This window comes from Stegostoma tigrinum, chromosome 22 (assembly GCF_030684315.1).
Source record: "Stegostoma tigrinum isolate sSteTig4 chromosome 22, sSteTig4.hap1, whole genome shotgun sequence".
Classification (NCBI taxonomy): Eukaryota; Metazoa; Chordata; class Chondrichthyes; order Orectolobiformes; family Stegostomatidae; genus Stegostoma; species Stegostoma tigrinum.
The window spans coordinates 45,504,469-45,519,354 of NC_081375.1; the positions used below are offsets into that span (position 1 = coordinate 45,504,469).

At 38.6% G+C, this 14,886-nt stretch overlaps 1 protein-coding gene across 9 annotated transcripts in view; it reads left to right on the top strand.

Annotated features, from left to right (window-relative positions):
• Positions 1-14,886, top strand: part of LOC125463560 (myosin-1B-like) — a 104,390-nt gene that overhangs the window by 67,510 nt on the left and 21,994 nt on the right. For 8 of the 9 annotated variants that reach the window (XM_048554931.2, XM_048554940.1, XM_048554938.1 and 5 more), the window contains 10 exons: positions 4,699-4,840; positions 6,088-6,127; positions 11,175-11,390; positions 11,588-11,731; positions 11,811-11,967; positions 12,111-12,138; positions 12,251-12,359; positions 13,539-13,631; positions 14,505-14,568; positions 14,668-14,766. In XM_048554931.2, coding sequence (XP_048410888.1) covers positions 11,187-11,390; positions 11,588-11,731; positions 11,811-11,967; positions 12,111-12,138; positions 12,251-12,359; positions 13,539-13,631; positions 14,505-14,568; positions 14,668-14,766 — 898 coding nt within the window. In that variant the 5' untranslated portion in view covers positions 4,699-4,840; positions 6,088-6,127; positions 11,175-11,186. The remainder of the gene's footprint in view (positions 1-4,698; positions 4,841-6,087; positions 6,128-11,174; positions 11,391-11,587; positions 11,732-11,810; positions 11,968-12,110; positions 12,139-12,250; positions 12,360-13,538; positions 13,632-14,504; positions 14,569-14,667; positions 14,767-14,886) is intronic. The other variant, XM_048554939.1, reaches the window with a different exon arrangement.

Genomic DNA, 14,886 nt, shown 5'->3' on the forward strand with positions numbered 1-14,886 from the left:
CAGCCAGGTTGATGAGGGTGTTGTTGAATGAACATAAGCAAATATGAACCAGGACCCAATTTAGGCCATTCAGCCCCTCAAGCCTGCTTCACACTCAATAGGATCATGTGTGACCTATGTTGTTCCAAATTTCACATTTCCATCTTTTCCCAGTTAGCTTTGATTCCCTTGTCTAGCAAGAATTGATCCACCACTACAATAAAAGTGTTCAATCACCCCATCTCCACCATCTGCTGAAGCATTTGCCAACCCTCTAAAAGAAAAGAAATCTCCACATTTCTGTTCTAAAAGAGCACCTCTAATTTTTAAACAGTGGTTCCTACTTTTTGACTCACACACAAGAAGAAAATTCCATTCTACATCCACTTTTCAAGATCATCCAGCATTTTAATCAAGTCACCTTGAACTCTTCTAAACTTCAGTGTTAACAAATCCAATCTATCTAAGCTTTCTTGTAGTATAACCAACTCATTTTGGGTATCCAGTTACTAAACCTCTTTTGAACCATCCTTAATACATTTACAATGTTCCTTAAATAAGGAGAAGATAACTATCAGTGTATCCGCTTTCTCTGGAATTAGTTCCTTTAATATTGTAGAATGCAGCACATCAGCTCCCAAGTATTATTGGCTTTTAGCTCTGTTTGTTTTTCTTGCTGTTTTCCTTTAGTTGTTGTATTTATTTCCTCTCCTTCCTTTGCTTCTTGATAATTTAACATTTTTGGAATTCCACTAGTGTCTTCTACCAGGAAGAGGTAGACTATGAGAAGAGACTGGCAACTAACATTAAAAGAAAGCTAAATGGCCCCATAGATAGATATATTAATAATAAAAGGGATGGATGGGGCTGATTAAAGATCAACAATTTGATTTATGTGTGGAGGCAGGGTGCACAGCTGAGATATCAAATTAATATTTTGCATTTCTCTCTAGCAAGGAAGAAGAAGGTACACAGGACATGGTGAAACAGGAGCCAGTTAAGGCACTCAAAGAGTTTAAAATATATGAGGGGGTGGTATTAGACAGGCTGACTGTACTTAAAAGTCTATAAGACATACAGACTAGCTAAGACACATATGAAGTGAGAATGGCATTTGAGTAGGCAGTGATCATAGTTTTCCAATTATTCCTAGACTCAGGAGTACCACAGGACTGAATAATTGCAAGCACTGCACCCTTGTTCAAAAATGGTGCAAAGATTATCCCAGCAACTGTAAGCCAGTTAGTTCAACATTGGTCGTGGTGAAGATTTTAGAAATGACAATTCAGTGCTAAATCATTTACTGCTTGGGTAAATGTGGATTAATTAAGGCAAACCAGCACAGACTTGTTAAGGGCAAGTCATCTTTAACTAATTTGCTTGAATTTTATGATCAGGTAACAGGAATGGTTGATAAGAATCATACTGTTGAATGTACTATTTGTGGACTTCCAAAAGGTACTTATTAAGGTGCCACACCACAGACCTGTCAGCAGAGTTAGAGCTAATGGAATAAAAGGGACAGTAGCAACTGGGATACCAAATTAGTTGACTTAGAGTAAACATAAATAGTGTTTAATGATTGTTTTTGAACTGGAATACACTATATAGTGGAGACCCTCCAGGGAATAAGGTTAGGACCTATTCTTCCACATACATATTAATGAAACAGACCACCATAATTTCAAAATATATGGATAATACAAAACTCAGAAACTTTTTGAACAGTGAGTAAGTTATTTGTAGAACTTTAAAAGAACACACTTTAAAAGTGTGTGGAATGCATAAATAAGTAACAGATGAAATTTAACAGAGAGAAATATGAAATGATTCATTTTGTGGAAAGAGCATAAAGAAACTATATTAAATAAAGCATATTTACTTACAGGTAGTGTTGGAGCAGCAAGACATGGGTGTATGTCTACATAAGTCCTTGAAGTTGGCAGAACAATTAGAAAGACCAGTTAATAAAATTTACAGGTTCCTGAGCTCCATTAGTACAGGCATGTAATATAAAGAAAAGGACATACATTAAACCTGCATATGACACTGGTTCACCTTCAAATGAATGTTTGTGTCAAGCTCTGGACACCTCTTTTTCAAAAAGATGTAGAGGTGCTAGATAGAATGCAGAAACAATTCACTAGAATTGTTTTGGCCGTGAGGAATTTAAGTCATATAGACAGATAAAAATAGTTGCAGCTCTTCTTCAAAAAGAAATGGTTGAAAGGTGATTTGATAGAAGCGTTCAAAATCGTAAGTGGTCTGGTCAGAGAAGGCAGAGAGAAACAGCTCCCATTGACAGAAGATTCAAGACCAGACGGCATAGATTTAAGGTAATTGACAAATGAAGCAGTACTTCTTTTCATTTTCACATGGCTAGCAGTTAGGATGTGAAATGTATTGCCTGATAGCATGGTGGAGAAGGGAACATAACCATCCCCTGATTGTCATTGCATTGATCACATATTAAGTAACAGGCGATTGATGCATCAAGCTAAAGAAAAATTTAAATTTCATATTAACTAACTAACACAGCTAAAATGTGACAAACAAAACACTTTTATTCTACATTATAATTCTGACAGCTATTAGCGTTAAAAATGTGGGTGCAAATCATTCATAGTTCTCTAATAGGGATTCACCGCTCGCCACCATGCCTGATCAAAACTTTCGGCATCCTTCAAAGATCATTCTACACTGTCTGTGTTTTCAAGATCTGGTAATCACTAGCAAGACACACCTCAGTGAATCCCTAATTCTTCAAGTCATGACAGTATGATGATCCACAGATTCCCATATGCAACCACATTAAATGACTTGTTTGGTTCTGGTAAAAATTGATATCCTTATGAAGAGTTTTAGTTTCTTCTCCAGCACTTCCAATAGGATAGAGATGACCTGTCCATGGGAGAGTTCCAATTCACTTTTGCATGCCTTAAACAAATACATTTCTTAGCTGTGTGAACATTCATGAATGATGTTATAATCTTCAACTTGGCATGAAAATGTGTTTCTATTTGAGTTTCTCACCATTCTTAACTCACAACCTAGTGGATGCTTAAAGTCACGTGAACACTTCTCCAAAATGAAGTGATTGCCAGGAATTCATTACCAACTCCCTTTTCCCCACTTTTTGGAACTATCACTCTTACCTGAAGTTGAAAGGCATATTTAAAAAGATAATCATCTCACCTTAAGCATCTCGAGCTTTCCTGAGTATGTTGTCGGGAGTTTCAGAATTGAAAAGGGATGTAAACTGATTTGGAATCTTGACTGAGGATACCAATAGTGCTTTATTTCATTGTATGATTATGAGTGAAAGGCATTGCCTACATTCATGATTGAATTCTTGCAACTTATAATCTGATGAATTTAGTTTTATATGAAATGGAGAGTTCTCAAGCCAACTTGGTGGGATTAGAGGCATGTAGGAACCAAACATTTATATTGAAAAGGAAACTATTCAGACTGGGAAACTAAAGGTTAACAATAGCACAGTGTATTGGAAAAACTGCAAATAAAAGTAAGACAATAGAAAAAGGGAAATAAAACTAAAATTGGATATCAAAACCAGAAAAATTTCCTAACAGAAACATGAGTTGAAACATTGAGCATAGAGGATTAATTTGAGTATCATGAGGAAGAGGTAGCAGTTTAGAGGCTATGAGGTTGATGCCTTGCAAAAGATCTCTACAGGAAATTCAATCACTAATAGTCTGAAAAACAATAGCTGAATCTTTGATGGTGGAGCCATGATCCACTGAATACTAGGAGGAAATGCGAGAGTTAGCACTCATCTACCACAAGATAGTAAGGGATTCAGCAACCAACAGCAACAGCTCGACTATAGTCAGTAAGTTAAATAAGAAAGCAGGCCTTGATCTGAGAGAGAAATAAATGTGGCAAATTCAGATGAAGATGAGTTTGAGTGAGTGAGATAAATCAAATTAAAATGGCTGGTGTCATGACACCAGTTCCCAACGAAAAGGTTTAGAGATAGTAAGAGGCAGAGGGAGGGGCTCAGGCAGAGCAAGACTTCTAAAGATGGGCAAAAAGTGTCGACTGCATTTGGTATTGTATCCTTCCTAGAGACTTGGTTACAAGGTGGTAGAAGAAGAGGTCAGCATTATCCTGAACATGATTCACTGGGGTGGACGTATAATAGAGTAAAGCCAAGTTCTTTGTTGAGATCTGATGATTCAGGGTCAGAAAGTGAAAAATCAGAAAGAGAATTTAAACATGACAAAGGGTGAGGTTTGGAAGGAGAGCTGAGGGCAGAGGAAAGAGAAGGGAAAGAAGGATCTAGTGGAGCATTGGTGTTGAAGACACACTAAAGCAATTTTAGTGCTAGTGATATAACTTGGCTTTGTGGGCCTTGTGTTTTTTTTTAATGAGCACTATTAACAGAGCAGATTTTGCTGTATAAAGTGCTAGACTATTCCTGAGTGCAAATGCAAAAGCAATCTTTGATCCTGCATCCATTGAGGTATTTTTATCAGTATGGAATTCTGTCGATATTGCATATAAAAAGTGGACAGAAATGAAGGTTGCACAGTAATTAATGTAGGTCATCCTACAAAGTGATATGAATGGTACCAAATATGATTACAGCCAGCTGAAAATTTATAACATTTTTCTCACCAAAGTTAAAATGAGTGCTGAATCAAATGTCATGCTCATATCAAAAGTGTTACTAAAATCTTTGCATAATCACAGCTACTGCAAAGTCTTCATGAAGGGGCTTCAAGCAACAGACACAGGATTTGATCAATATTTTGATCTTCAGTTGAAGAGACTCTCAAGGCACACTCCCAAACATAATTACAAAGCTGGCCAAAAATGCATGGAGGTAAAAGAAGTAAGTAGATAAGGTAGCATGCAGTAGAGGCTGGGAGTCTGAAGTAAAAGTCAGTCAAAAAAATATTGTTGCAGAGAGCAAACATTTAAAAGGATTTTATCAAAATGGCAATGCATGCCAGTCTTGATACTTTACACCAATTTATTATTTTTTAAAATTGGCTTGAAATGTTCGGAATAAATGTGGATGGCTTTGGGAGAGACTCTTTGCAACTCCAAGGATGCTCAACATTCCTTTAAACTACACCCTATATATTATGTGTTCTCAGTTCTCTGTCAGCACATTTAAAACAGAAACATTACAACATTATCATCAACAGTGGTAGCCAACATGAAAAAACAGTACCACATGCTCAGCAATGACAATCAAGGTTACTCAGTGTGTGAAACTTCTTTGCACATAATAGTTTATGAAAAAGACACCCAACCTGTGATATTAGAATGCACAGTGAGATTTCCACAAGTCCCTCATCAGTCTAGCATACCAAACGAAATACAAAGACGATTGGGTCCAGCCATAAATGTGTTAAACAGAAAACATAAGAGCTGCTAAAAATATCACACTTTGAACTATGATAACTGAATGCTTTGGTTTTTGTGTCATAGTTATCTTCTTAAGATTCTAATAATATCCTGTTTGAAAAATGCCTGGAAATACCCATACAGCAACATTCCAAAAGCAGAAAAAAACTCCATTAATTTTTAAAAATCAAAATCACCGTACACTGCCAAAAAGATGAAAGCGATAGTGTTGGCTGGCCGCTGATCGATGTAGAATTACATTGTTGAAATATTTTATAGGCCAATAGGCCAATAAAGCATTTCTAATTATATCAGATGATATAAAAAATTACAGCAAACCTCCTGAGCAAAATGGAGCCAACCAATTACAAAAGATTACCCCTTCGGCCGAACGTCCCTATAAAAGTGCAGTTCTGTCTGGTACTGTCTGGATTCCTTGCTCAATCTTCTACGTAAGAATTTGCCACAATCACAGAAATAGTGTTGGGGCGAGGGGAGGGCTGGTGACTTTGGTATTGTTCTGAATTACCTTCATGCTTCACGACTTGTGGATTTGCAGTGCATTATCATTTGAGAGGCCATCAACTTGGTTTATAGTTGCTACTTTTCTGACAACTCATTCGACCTAAGACTTGAGTTTAAGCCTTATAACATTGTCATATATTTCTCTTCGCGTTTATTTTCATACCGGTGTGCCTATAAATATTTGTATCTTGTTTCTTACAGTTGCGAGCATCTTTCAGACCCTCTGCTAATAGTCCAACAGGTAAGAGCCATTTATCTGTCTAAATCAAATGGCTTGGTATAGACTGTTCTGTAACTCTTGACAGTAATTAATAGAGAAAATTACAGATCAGTCCACAGACTTGGTTGAAAATCAAATGACAGCAGGGCTCATTTAATGGGTGATCATTTATTATAGGGAAACGGAGAGAAGAGATAAGGAGCACTGAATGCTTATTTTCAACCAACAAAGGATCGCAGACTTTACCTGCTCACTAAAACGTTCGATAGAGCCACCGAGATATATCAAATAAGCATAACAAATATAATCTTACTAATTTTCTTTTGTTTTAAAAAGAACTTTTATTTTCCTGTTCACTTCCACCTTGCTCGTCTAGTTATAGTCTTCACGTTCATCAGGTGTGCTGACGCCAACGGGATGTGAACACAGTTACATTCCAACAAGGATCATTGATTTGCAGCTCGGAGATACCATTCACTGAGCCGGAATAGAGCGACAGTCGCAATGCGTCCTCTGCAACCTGTGCTCTTTAGCATCTTGGAGACGCTTCACTCTGTGGCAGCACACTTCAATTTGAACCTCATTGGTTATGTGCGAAACAAAGCGTTTGATTCGACATTTCTTATCTACACAACCATTTTAATCAAAATAAGTTGACTTCAGACGAATATTTGACCTTACTTATTTGATTGCCGGGCTTTCTCAAATCTTCACTGACGAGATCGCAAGATAATTTTATTACAGGAATGATGCATGTTATGAATACCGTTTCAGGTTCTGCTTTGCCTTTCAACTCAATGACTAGTTCCCTAAATTTCTAAATAGTTTAAATTTTGTTGGTTATTATTCGGAATTTGATACTGTAATGTGTTTGAAATGAATTCATGGATGATTTTCGCACAATTGCATCTCAGGGTCATTTAATTTTCACGGAAAGCCTTGACATATGAAGCAAAATGCACTTTACAGTCAGGTTACCAATAGAATCTGACATCAAGTCGCTAAAGGAGATTTTAGGACAGTTTTATCAAAGAGATAGGTTTCAATGTTTATTTGAAGGAGCAAGAGGGAGGTTGGGGGAGAAGTTTAGGGAGAGGATTCCAGAATCCATAGTCTGGGCACCTGAATGCATGGCTGCCAATGATTCAACAATAGTAATAAGAATTGTGTGCATGGCCAGATTTGTGTGATTGCAGCAATCCTCCAGCAATGTAGGACTGATTGTGTCACAGAGATGGGAAGACGTAAGGTCTTAGAACAACTTCAAAGCACTCATGACAACTTTAGAATTGAGCTGCTGCTAGATTACCAGTGAGTACTAGGAAGATCAGTCAATGGAACTTGGTGGAATTTACTGTATGGAATAGCATTTGGATGGCTTTCAGTTCTTAGAGGATGAAATATGGCAAGTGTGGAGACAATTGTGTTTCTATGCATCTGTTGCCTTTGTTTTTCTAAGTGGTCAATGTCTCAGATTTGGCTGGTGAAGCAGATTTGATGAGTAGCTACCAATCCTATAAATCCTTTGTGGTCAAACTGCAACCTTGATGGGTAAATGGTGAAGATACTGAATGATCATTGTGGTGGATAGAATAACAATTCAGTGTGCTGCTTTGTTGTGCTTGCTGTTGAGCTTTAGACTGCTTTGGAGTTGCCTTCATCCAGAGAAATGAAGAATATTTCATCATAGTTCTGATTTGTCATTTGTTGAAAGTGAATACATTCTAGGAAGTCAGGGGTTACTTACTGCAGAATTTCTACTTTTGACCTGCTGTTATTACCGCAATATTTAGTTGGCCAGGTCCAGTTCAATTGCTGTTCAATGTTGACCTGCAAATTGTTGGTGATAGGAACCTGGGACGGTATTCTTGTTGAGCACAAATTGAAGGTGGTTAAACACTCTCTTGCCAGAGATAGTTGTTGCCTGGCAACAACTATTGCCTTTTTCTTTATTCATGGGATAGGGGTATCACTAACTACATCGGTGTTTATTGACCAGCCACAATGGCCCTTGAAATGGTGAGCTGCCTTCTTGAATTGCTGTAGTCCTTGTGCTGTGGGTGAATCTACAGTGCTGCTTAGGAGGGAGTTCAACATTTTGACCCAGTGACTATGACAGGAATGGTGAAATAGTTCCACATCAGGTTTGTGCATGGCTTGAAAGGGGAACTTGAAGATAGTCATGTTCCCATCTATCTGATGCTCTTATCTTTCCAGGTCAGAGACTTCATAGATTGGAAGGTGCTGTGTAAGGACCTTGGAAAATTGTAATTATCTTGTAGGTGCAACTGTATATCAGTGGTTTAGTGGGTGAATGTTGAATGTCTTAGTTGGGGAGCAAATCAAGTGGATTGCTTTGTTTGGATGATATTGAGTTTCATAAGTGTTGTTGAAGCTGCACTCATCTTGGCAAGTAAGGGGTATTCCATCAACGTCAAAATTTTACCTTGTACATACTAAACAATAGAAACAGGAGATGAGTTACTTTGTATAGAACCCTTATCCTCTGAGCTGTTGTTATAGCTGCAGTATTTATTTAGCTGCTTCAGTTCAGTTTCTGGTCAAAGGCAACCCCTTGGTCATTGACTATGGAGGGTTTGGTGACATTAATGACATTGAATATCAAAGGACAATGGTTAAATTATCTCTTATTGGAGACTATCATTCACTCGCACTTCTATGGCATTAATGCTACTTCTGATTTACCACCCAAGCCTGGATGTTGTCTATGCCATGCTATATTTGGACCCAATCTGCTCCAATATCCAAGGAGTCACAGGTGGTGCTGAGAAAATGCACAAAAATTAGCAAAATTCTCAACTCTGACCTTAAGATGGAGAGAAGATCATTGATAAAACAGTTGAAGCAGTTGGGCCCAGGGCACTGCCCTGAGGAAGTCATTCAGGGTTGTCCCATGCCTGATATAATTTACTTGAGGCAACCACAACTGAACCCCTTTGTGCCGCACATGACTTCAATTCATGGACATTTTTCAACCTGATTCCCATTAACTTTAGTTTCACTAGGGCTCTCCTTAATTTTCTCAAATGCTGCCATGAAGGGAAGAACAGATAGCTGCTTGTCCTGTCTTTTTGTGTATGTTTGGAATCAGACTAGAATGAGGTCAGGAGTTGAGTTGGCCTGGCAAAATCCAAGTTGAGAATTGATAAACAGGTCATTATTGATCAAGTGACACTTGATAAGACAATGACAACTCCTTAAATAAGTTTGTAAGAGTGGACTTACTGTAAACAAATCGGTCAAATTGGATTTCAGGAGCACAAAAACTGACATTTCAGGCCAAGACCCTTCATACACAAAAAGACAGGACAAGCAGCTATCTGTTCTTACCTTCATCAGATGAAGGGTCTAGGCCTGAAACATCAGCTTTTGTGCTCTTGAGATGCTGTTGGCCTGCTGTGTTCATCCAGCTTCACACTTTGTTATCTTAGATTCTCCAGCATCTGCAGTTCCCATTATCTCTGGTCAAATTGGAATTGTCTTGCTTTTCATGTACAAAACATATTTGGGTAATTTTCCACATTGTCTGGTACATGCCAGTGATTTAGCTGTACTAGAAAGCTTAGTTAGGGGTGCAGCAAATTCTGGAGCACAAGTTTTCCCCAAAATGTTTTCGGGCCCATTGCCTTTGCAGAAGCCTTTACTATTTCTTGTTATCGTATGAAATGTATTGAATTGGCTGAAGTCTCACATCTGTGAGTCTAGGGACTCAGCAGGAGGTCATGATGGACCATCTACTCAGCACTCCTGACAGAAGCTGCTTACAAATGTTTCAATCTTGTCTTTTGCAGTAACATGCTGGGCTCCCCTATCCTTGAAGATGAGCATATTAATGAAGCCTTCTCCTCCAGCGTGTTGTTTAATTGTCCATAGCCATTCATGACTAGTTGCGGCAAGACTGCAGAGATCTGATCCACTGAGTCATTAGATATAGTATATGCTGCTTTTGCTGGTTAGCAAGCAAGTAGTCTTGTGTTGTAACTTCACCTGGTTTGGACCTCTTACTTATGCATGCCCGATCCTGCTCCCAGCAAGCCCTCTTCATTGTACCTGGTTTGCCCCGCACCCCACCTCTCCCCCCCCCCCCACCTCAGCTTGATGATGATGTTAGAATGATGGATATCCTGGGCCATGATCTTACGTATTTTGGTTGTATACAATTACTTAGAATATTTGTGACATAGGTAGAAGCCACTTCAATATTGTTGCAATGGGAGAAACATGGCTGGAATTTCCAGAAAGATTGGTATAGATTTGAGGGGGCAAAACATGTTCAAGGACTTTGAAGAAGGATCAAGTGTTGGAGATTGGTGAATTATATTATTTGTTGGCTTGAATTAGTGTATGAAGAGTTGAATTATTGTATTCAAAGTCTGAGATGTGCGTGTTTGGACGTTTAGAAGATTGCAGCTACACTGAACTAGTTTTTGAGATGATGGTAAGTAGAAATTGTTTCCTATAGATTCCTTAATTTTGGAGTAAAATTGGATGATAACATGGGAAGTGACAACGAAGTGAATGGAAATAGAAACAGAAATTGCTGGAGAAAATCAACAGATATGGTAGCATCTACAGAGAGAGAGTGACAGCTAAAGTTTCGCGTCTGCTGACCCTTCTTCAGAACAGGTTGTAGATAGGATAAAGCTGTATTTATGCCGATAACAGGGAGTAAGCGTTTGCTTGAGAAGGAGCCCAGAGAGGGACAGAGAGAACGTTAGGCAAAAGAAGGTTAATAGGAAGCCAGTGGAAGTGGAAATAAACACATCATATTCTATATGTCGGGTAGATTTATCAGGCTACATCTACAATGTAATGTCAGGTAGAGATTACAATAACAGTAAAGGACGGGACGCCAAACCTCTTCCCGCTCATTTTACAAGTACATGTTAGTTTACCGTGGTTAACATTATCTACCTTGACTTACACCTTAGTTAAAGTAAAAGCTTGGGCCTGTTGGTTTTAACTTTAAAAGACCTGAAGACCGTCACAGTCTTTAGACCGATGCAAATGTTCGCCATTAAATGCATTGATTTATTTTATTTTACAGTAAAACCGCAAAATGAGTTCCGACGCGGAAATGGAGGTTTTTGGTGCGGCTGCTCACTATCTCCGCAAAACGGAGAAGGAGCGGATTGAAGCGCAGAATAAACCATTCGACGCGAAAACATCTTTTTATGTCTTTGACCCAGTCGAAATGTATGTACCTAGTACAATCCAGAGCAGGGAAGGTGGCAAAGTCACTGTGGAAACTATTAATAAAAAGGTGCGTGAACATCTAATGAAAAGGGAATTTTTGCTAAGAAATTTACAAGATGGTCTGGGTGTGTGGTGCTTTCCTTCGATTATAGTTTTTATATAGTAAATTTATTCTAAAATAATAAACTTTTCATTGTCAATAAATATTTATGACAGCGCACCTCAGTACAATCAACTATCCTAATCATACGCTCACTTTTGTAGACAGTGACTGTCAAAGAAGATCAAGTCTTCCCAATGAACCCTCCAAAATTCGATAAAATCGAGGATATGGCCATGTTGACCCATTTGAATGAAGCGTCCGTGCTGTTTAACCTCAAAGACCGTTACTCAGCATGGATGATCTATGTAAGTAAAGTGGAAATCCTATGTCGAAGTCCTATTTTAATGCGATCACAAAAATCAACACATGCATTTTGTTTTCCAGACCTACTCTGGGTTATTCTGTGTCACGGTGAACCCCTACAAATGGTTGCCAGTGTATGATCCTGCAGTTGTAGCGGCTTACAGAGGCAAAAAGCGACAGGAAGCCCCTCCTCACATCTTCTCCATCTCTGACAATGCCTATCAGTTCATGTTGACTGGTAATAATCCATTCTCTTTGTGAACCTCGTGGTACTTATTCTCTACAGATATTAAGTGTGTACACTTTGCCATTTAGCAGTTTAGTCTTTCATTCGCGCTTTCAATAATTTGTCTTTAATGCAATGTGGTTTGTATTTCACAGATCGTGAGAACCAGTCCATTCTGATTACGTAAGATCCAATACTTTTAATATTAATTAACTACCACTTGAAGCATAATTTTAGTATTTATGGAATATTTTTGGCTTGTATGTAATTTTATTGCTCATCCATTTCACTGCAGCGGAGAATCCGGTGCAGGGAAGACTGTGAACACGAAACGTGTCATTCAGTACTTTGCGTCTATTGCAGCCAGTGGCGATCTCCATAAGAAAAAAGATGCTAAGATGCAGGTAAATAATAAATTAAAATCTCAGTTTGTAAACATGCGTCTTTGTTGGAACCAAAATAATCCAACTGCTAAGTATGTTAGTTGATCTGTACCTCAATTCCATTGAGTTTGTGGCATTGAAATGTAGAAATTAGATGTAAGATTTGGAAATTTTGCCCTTTGTATCTGCAACAACTTTAATTATGATCTTGGCTTATTATCCAATTTAGTACCCTGTTCCCAATTTCTCATCATACCCTGTGATCCCTTTAAAACTCCTTCCTGAAGACATTCAATGTTTTGGCCTCAAAGGCTTAATGCAGCACAGTACACATTTCTGGGATGTGACAATCACTGGCAAGACCATTTATTAACTTAACTTACCTTCAAACAAGTGACTCGTTCAACCATTTCAGATATCAGTTTAAGAGTTAACCGCATTGCTTTGGAATGTGGAGTCGAATGATCGTTAGGGGTAAAAACAAAATAAAAACAAAGTTGCTGGGAAAAGCTCAGCAAGTCTGGCAGCATCTGTGAAGGCAAAAACAGAATTAACATTTCAAATCTGGTGACCCCTCCTCAGAACAGATAAGTTTTCCTAACACACATTACTGAACTAGATAAGGTTTTAGTACAATCCATCAGAGTGATCAAGGTCCCCATTACCGAGATAAGCTTTCAATTCCCAATCTTATTAACTGAAAGTGGACTTCACCCAGTATTGTGGTGGAATTTGGACTCAAAACCCATGAGAATGGGCCTACCCTTCTGCATTACTAGCTCAGTGACATTGCCACTATACCATCACTCTTCCATTTAGCTACCTTTCATCAATATTTCTTGATAGTTAAATCAAACAGAAGTACAGACATCTTTCTTGAAAGAATTAATTTCCTCACATCCACAGCATGATGAAAAGAAAATTCTAGACTTCTACGGCCCTTGCTGAGATTAGCCACATCGTTGAATCCACATTTTGTGCAGTTGAGTTCTAACTTGAAGGTTGTGTCCTATTGTGCTGGATTCTCCCACCAGACAAAACAGCCTATCTGGACACATTCTTCCATAAGGTCCCTTTAGAATTGAACCACTCCTTAAACTTTTAACTCTGAACCTTTCATATTCACTGTGTTCACTTTTTGTTAGCTGCTGTCTTAATAGTTGATAAAATGCTTGCTCATTTAACTTGTGAAAATTTTAGGGAACCCTGGAGGATCAAATCATCCAGGCAAATCCACTGCTTGAAGCTTTTGGTAATGCCAAGACAACGAGAAATGACAATTCATCTCGCTTTGTAAGTATTGTGAAATTTTATTGCCATAATAATTGTAAAATTTCATTGGGTGGAACTTTACAGTGATAGCAGAAGTCCTATTGCTGGGGACACTAGCAGGTGGCAGTCATGCATCGGCTGGCAGTGGGATTCAGGGAGGCATATTCCCATCAAAAGCCACTACCAGGGCCACAAATAAATTAATGATGGTAAACTGTCCCTTCCCAAGAGCAAACTGGCCAATCAGAGGGTTGGCAATTCAGCAGCCTCAGCAACCTCACTGCTAGTGGTGGTCATAGCTGAAGCTACGGCTTTAGGGAAATGGTGCCTCAATGGCTGGACACCCTCAAAAAAGAGGTAAGTGGTATTGAGTCTTGCTGGGGTTAGGAAAGAAGATGGTTGCATTGGGGCAGGTTGCAGTAACTGGTGGCATGAGCTGCGGCAGGTTGCAGTGTCATGTTGACAGCCAATGCCATTAATTAGCACCTGTCTGTACCATGGCATGGCCTTTAATGACGGCTTCTTTGGAGGCTGCCATGTGTCACCCAGTGCCATTCCCAAGTGGCACAGGGCCATCTCAACAGCGGCACAGAGACAGAAAGTGATCCTTAATTAACCACTTAAGTGGTTTGATCAGTGTCCTTAGAGGTGGTGGATCTGCCAATGTTTCTGTTGCTGGAAAAATGTCAGGGTGGTGGAAAGATATTGCCAGCCTTCCTGCTTGTCAACCTAATGCAAAGTGGCTGGTCAAATTCCATCCATTGTCTGTGAATACTGTAACATTTCAACCAACATAGTCTTCAAACAAACCCTAGCATTAATTGGAAAAAGTTAGGAAATTAAATTCAAAAGATAGCTTGAAGACTAACAGGACTGTTTTCTCCAAAAACCAAGGGTAAATTCATCAGAATCCATTTTGGAGCTACAGGGAAGTTGGCTTCTGCTGATATTGAGACTTGTAAGTATCATTATATTTAGTTTATTTGTGATCAGTGGAATTTAACTTTTTTCCCCAAAAGTTGCAGCTACATAAGCTCAATCATATTATGCTCAACAGATCTGCTAGAAAAATCTCGTGTAGTCTTCCAGTTGAAAGCTGAAAGAAGTTATCATATTTTCTACCAGATCACATCGAATAAGAAGCCAGAACTAATCGGTAAGTTACAATGGAATTTCGCATTTCTATTATACTTAAATTAATAATTTGATGCTGATTTATGAGCTAAAGTAAGATATGAAGACATTTCAAGAAATTGCTGAATATTGTGATAAACGT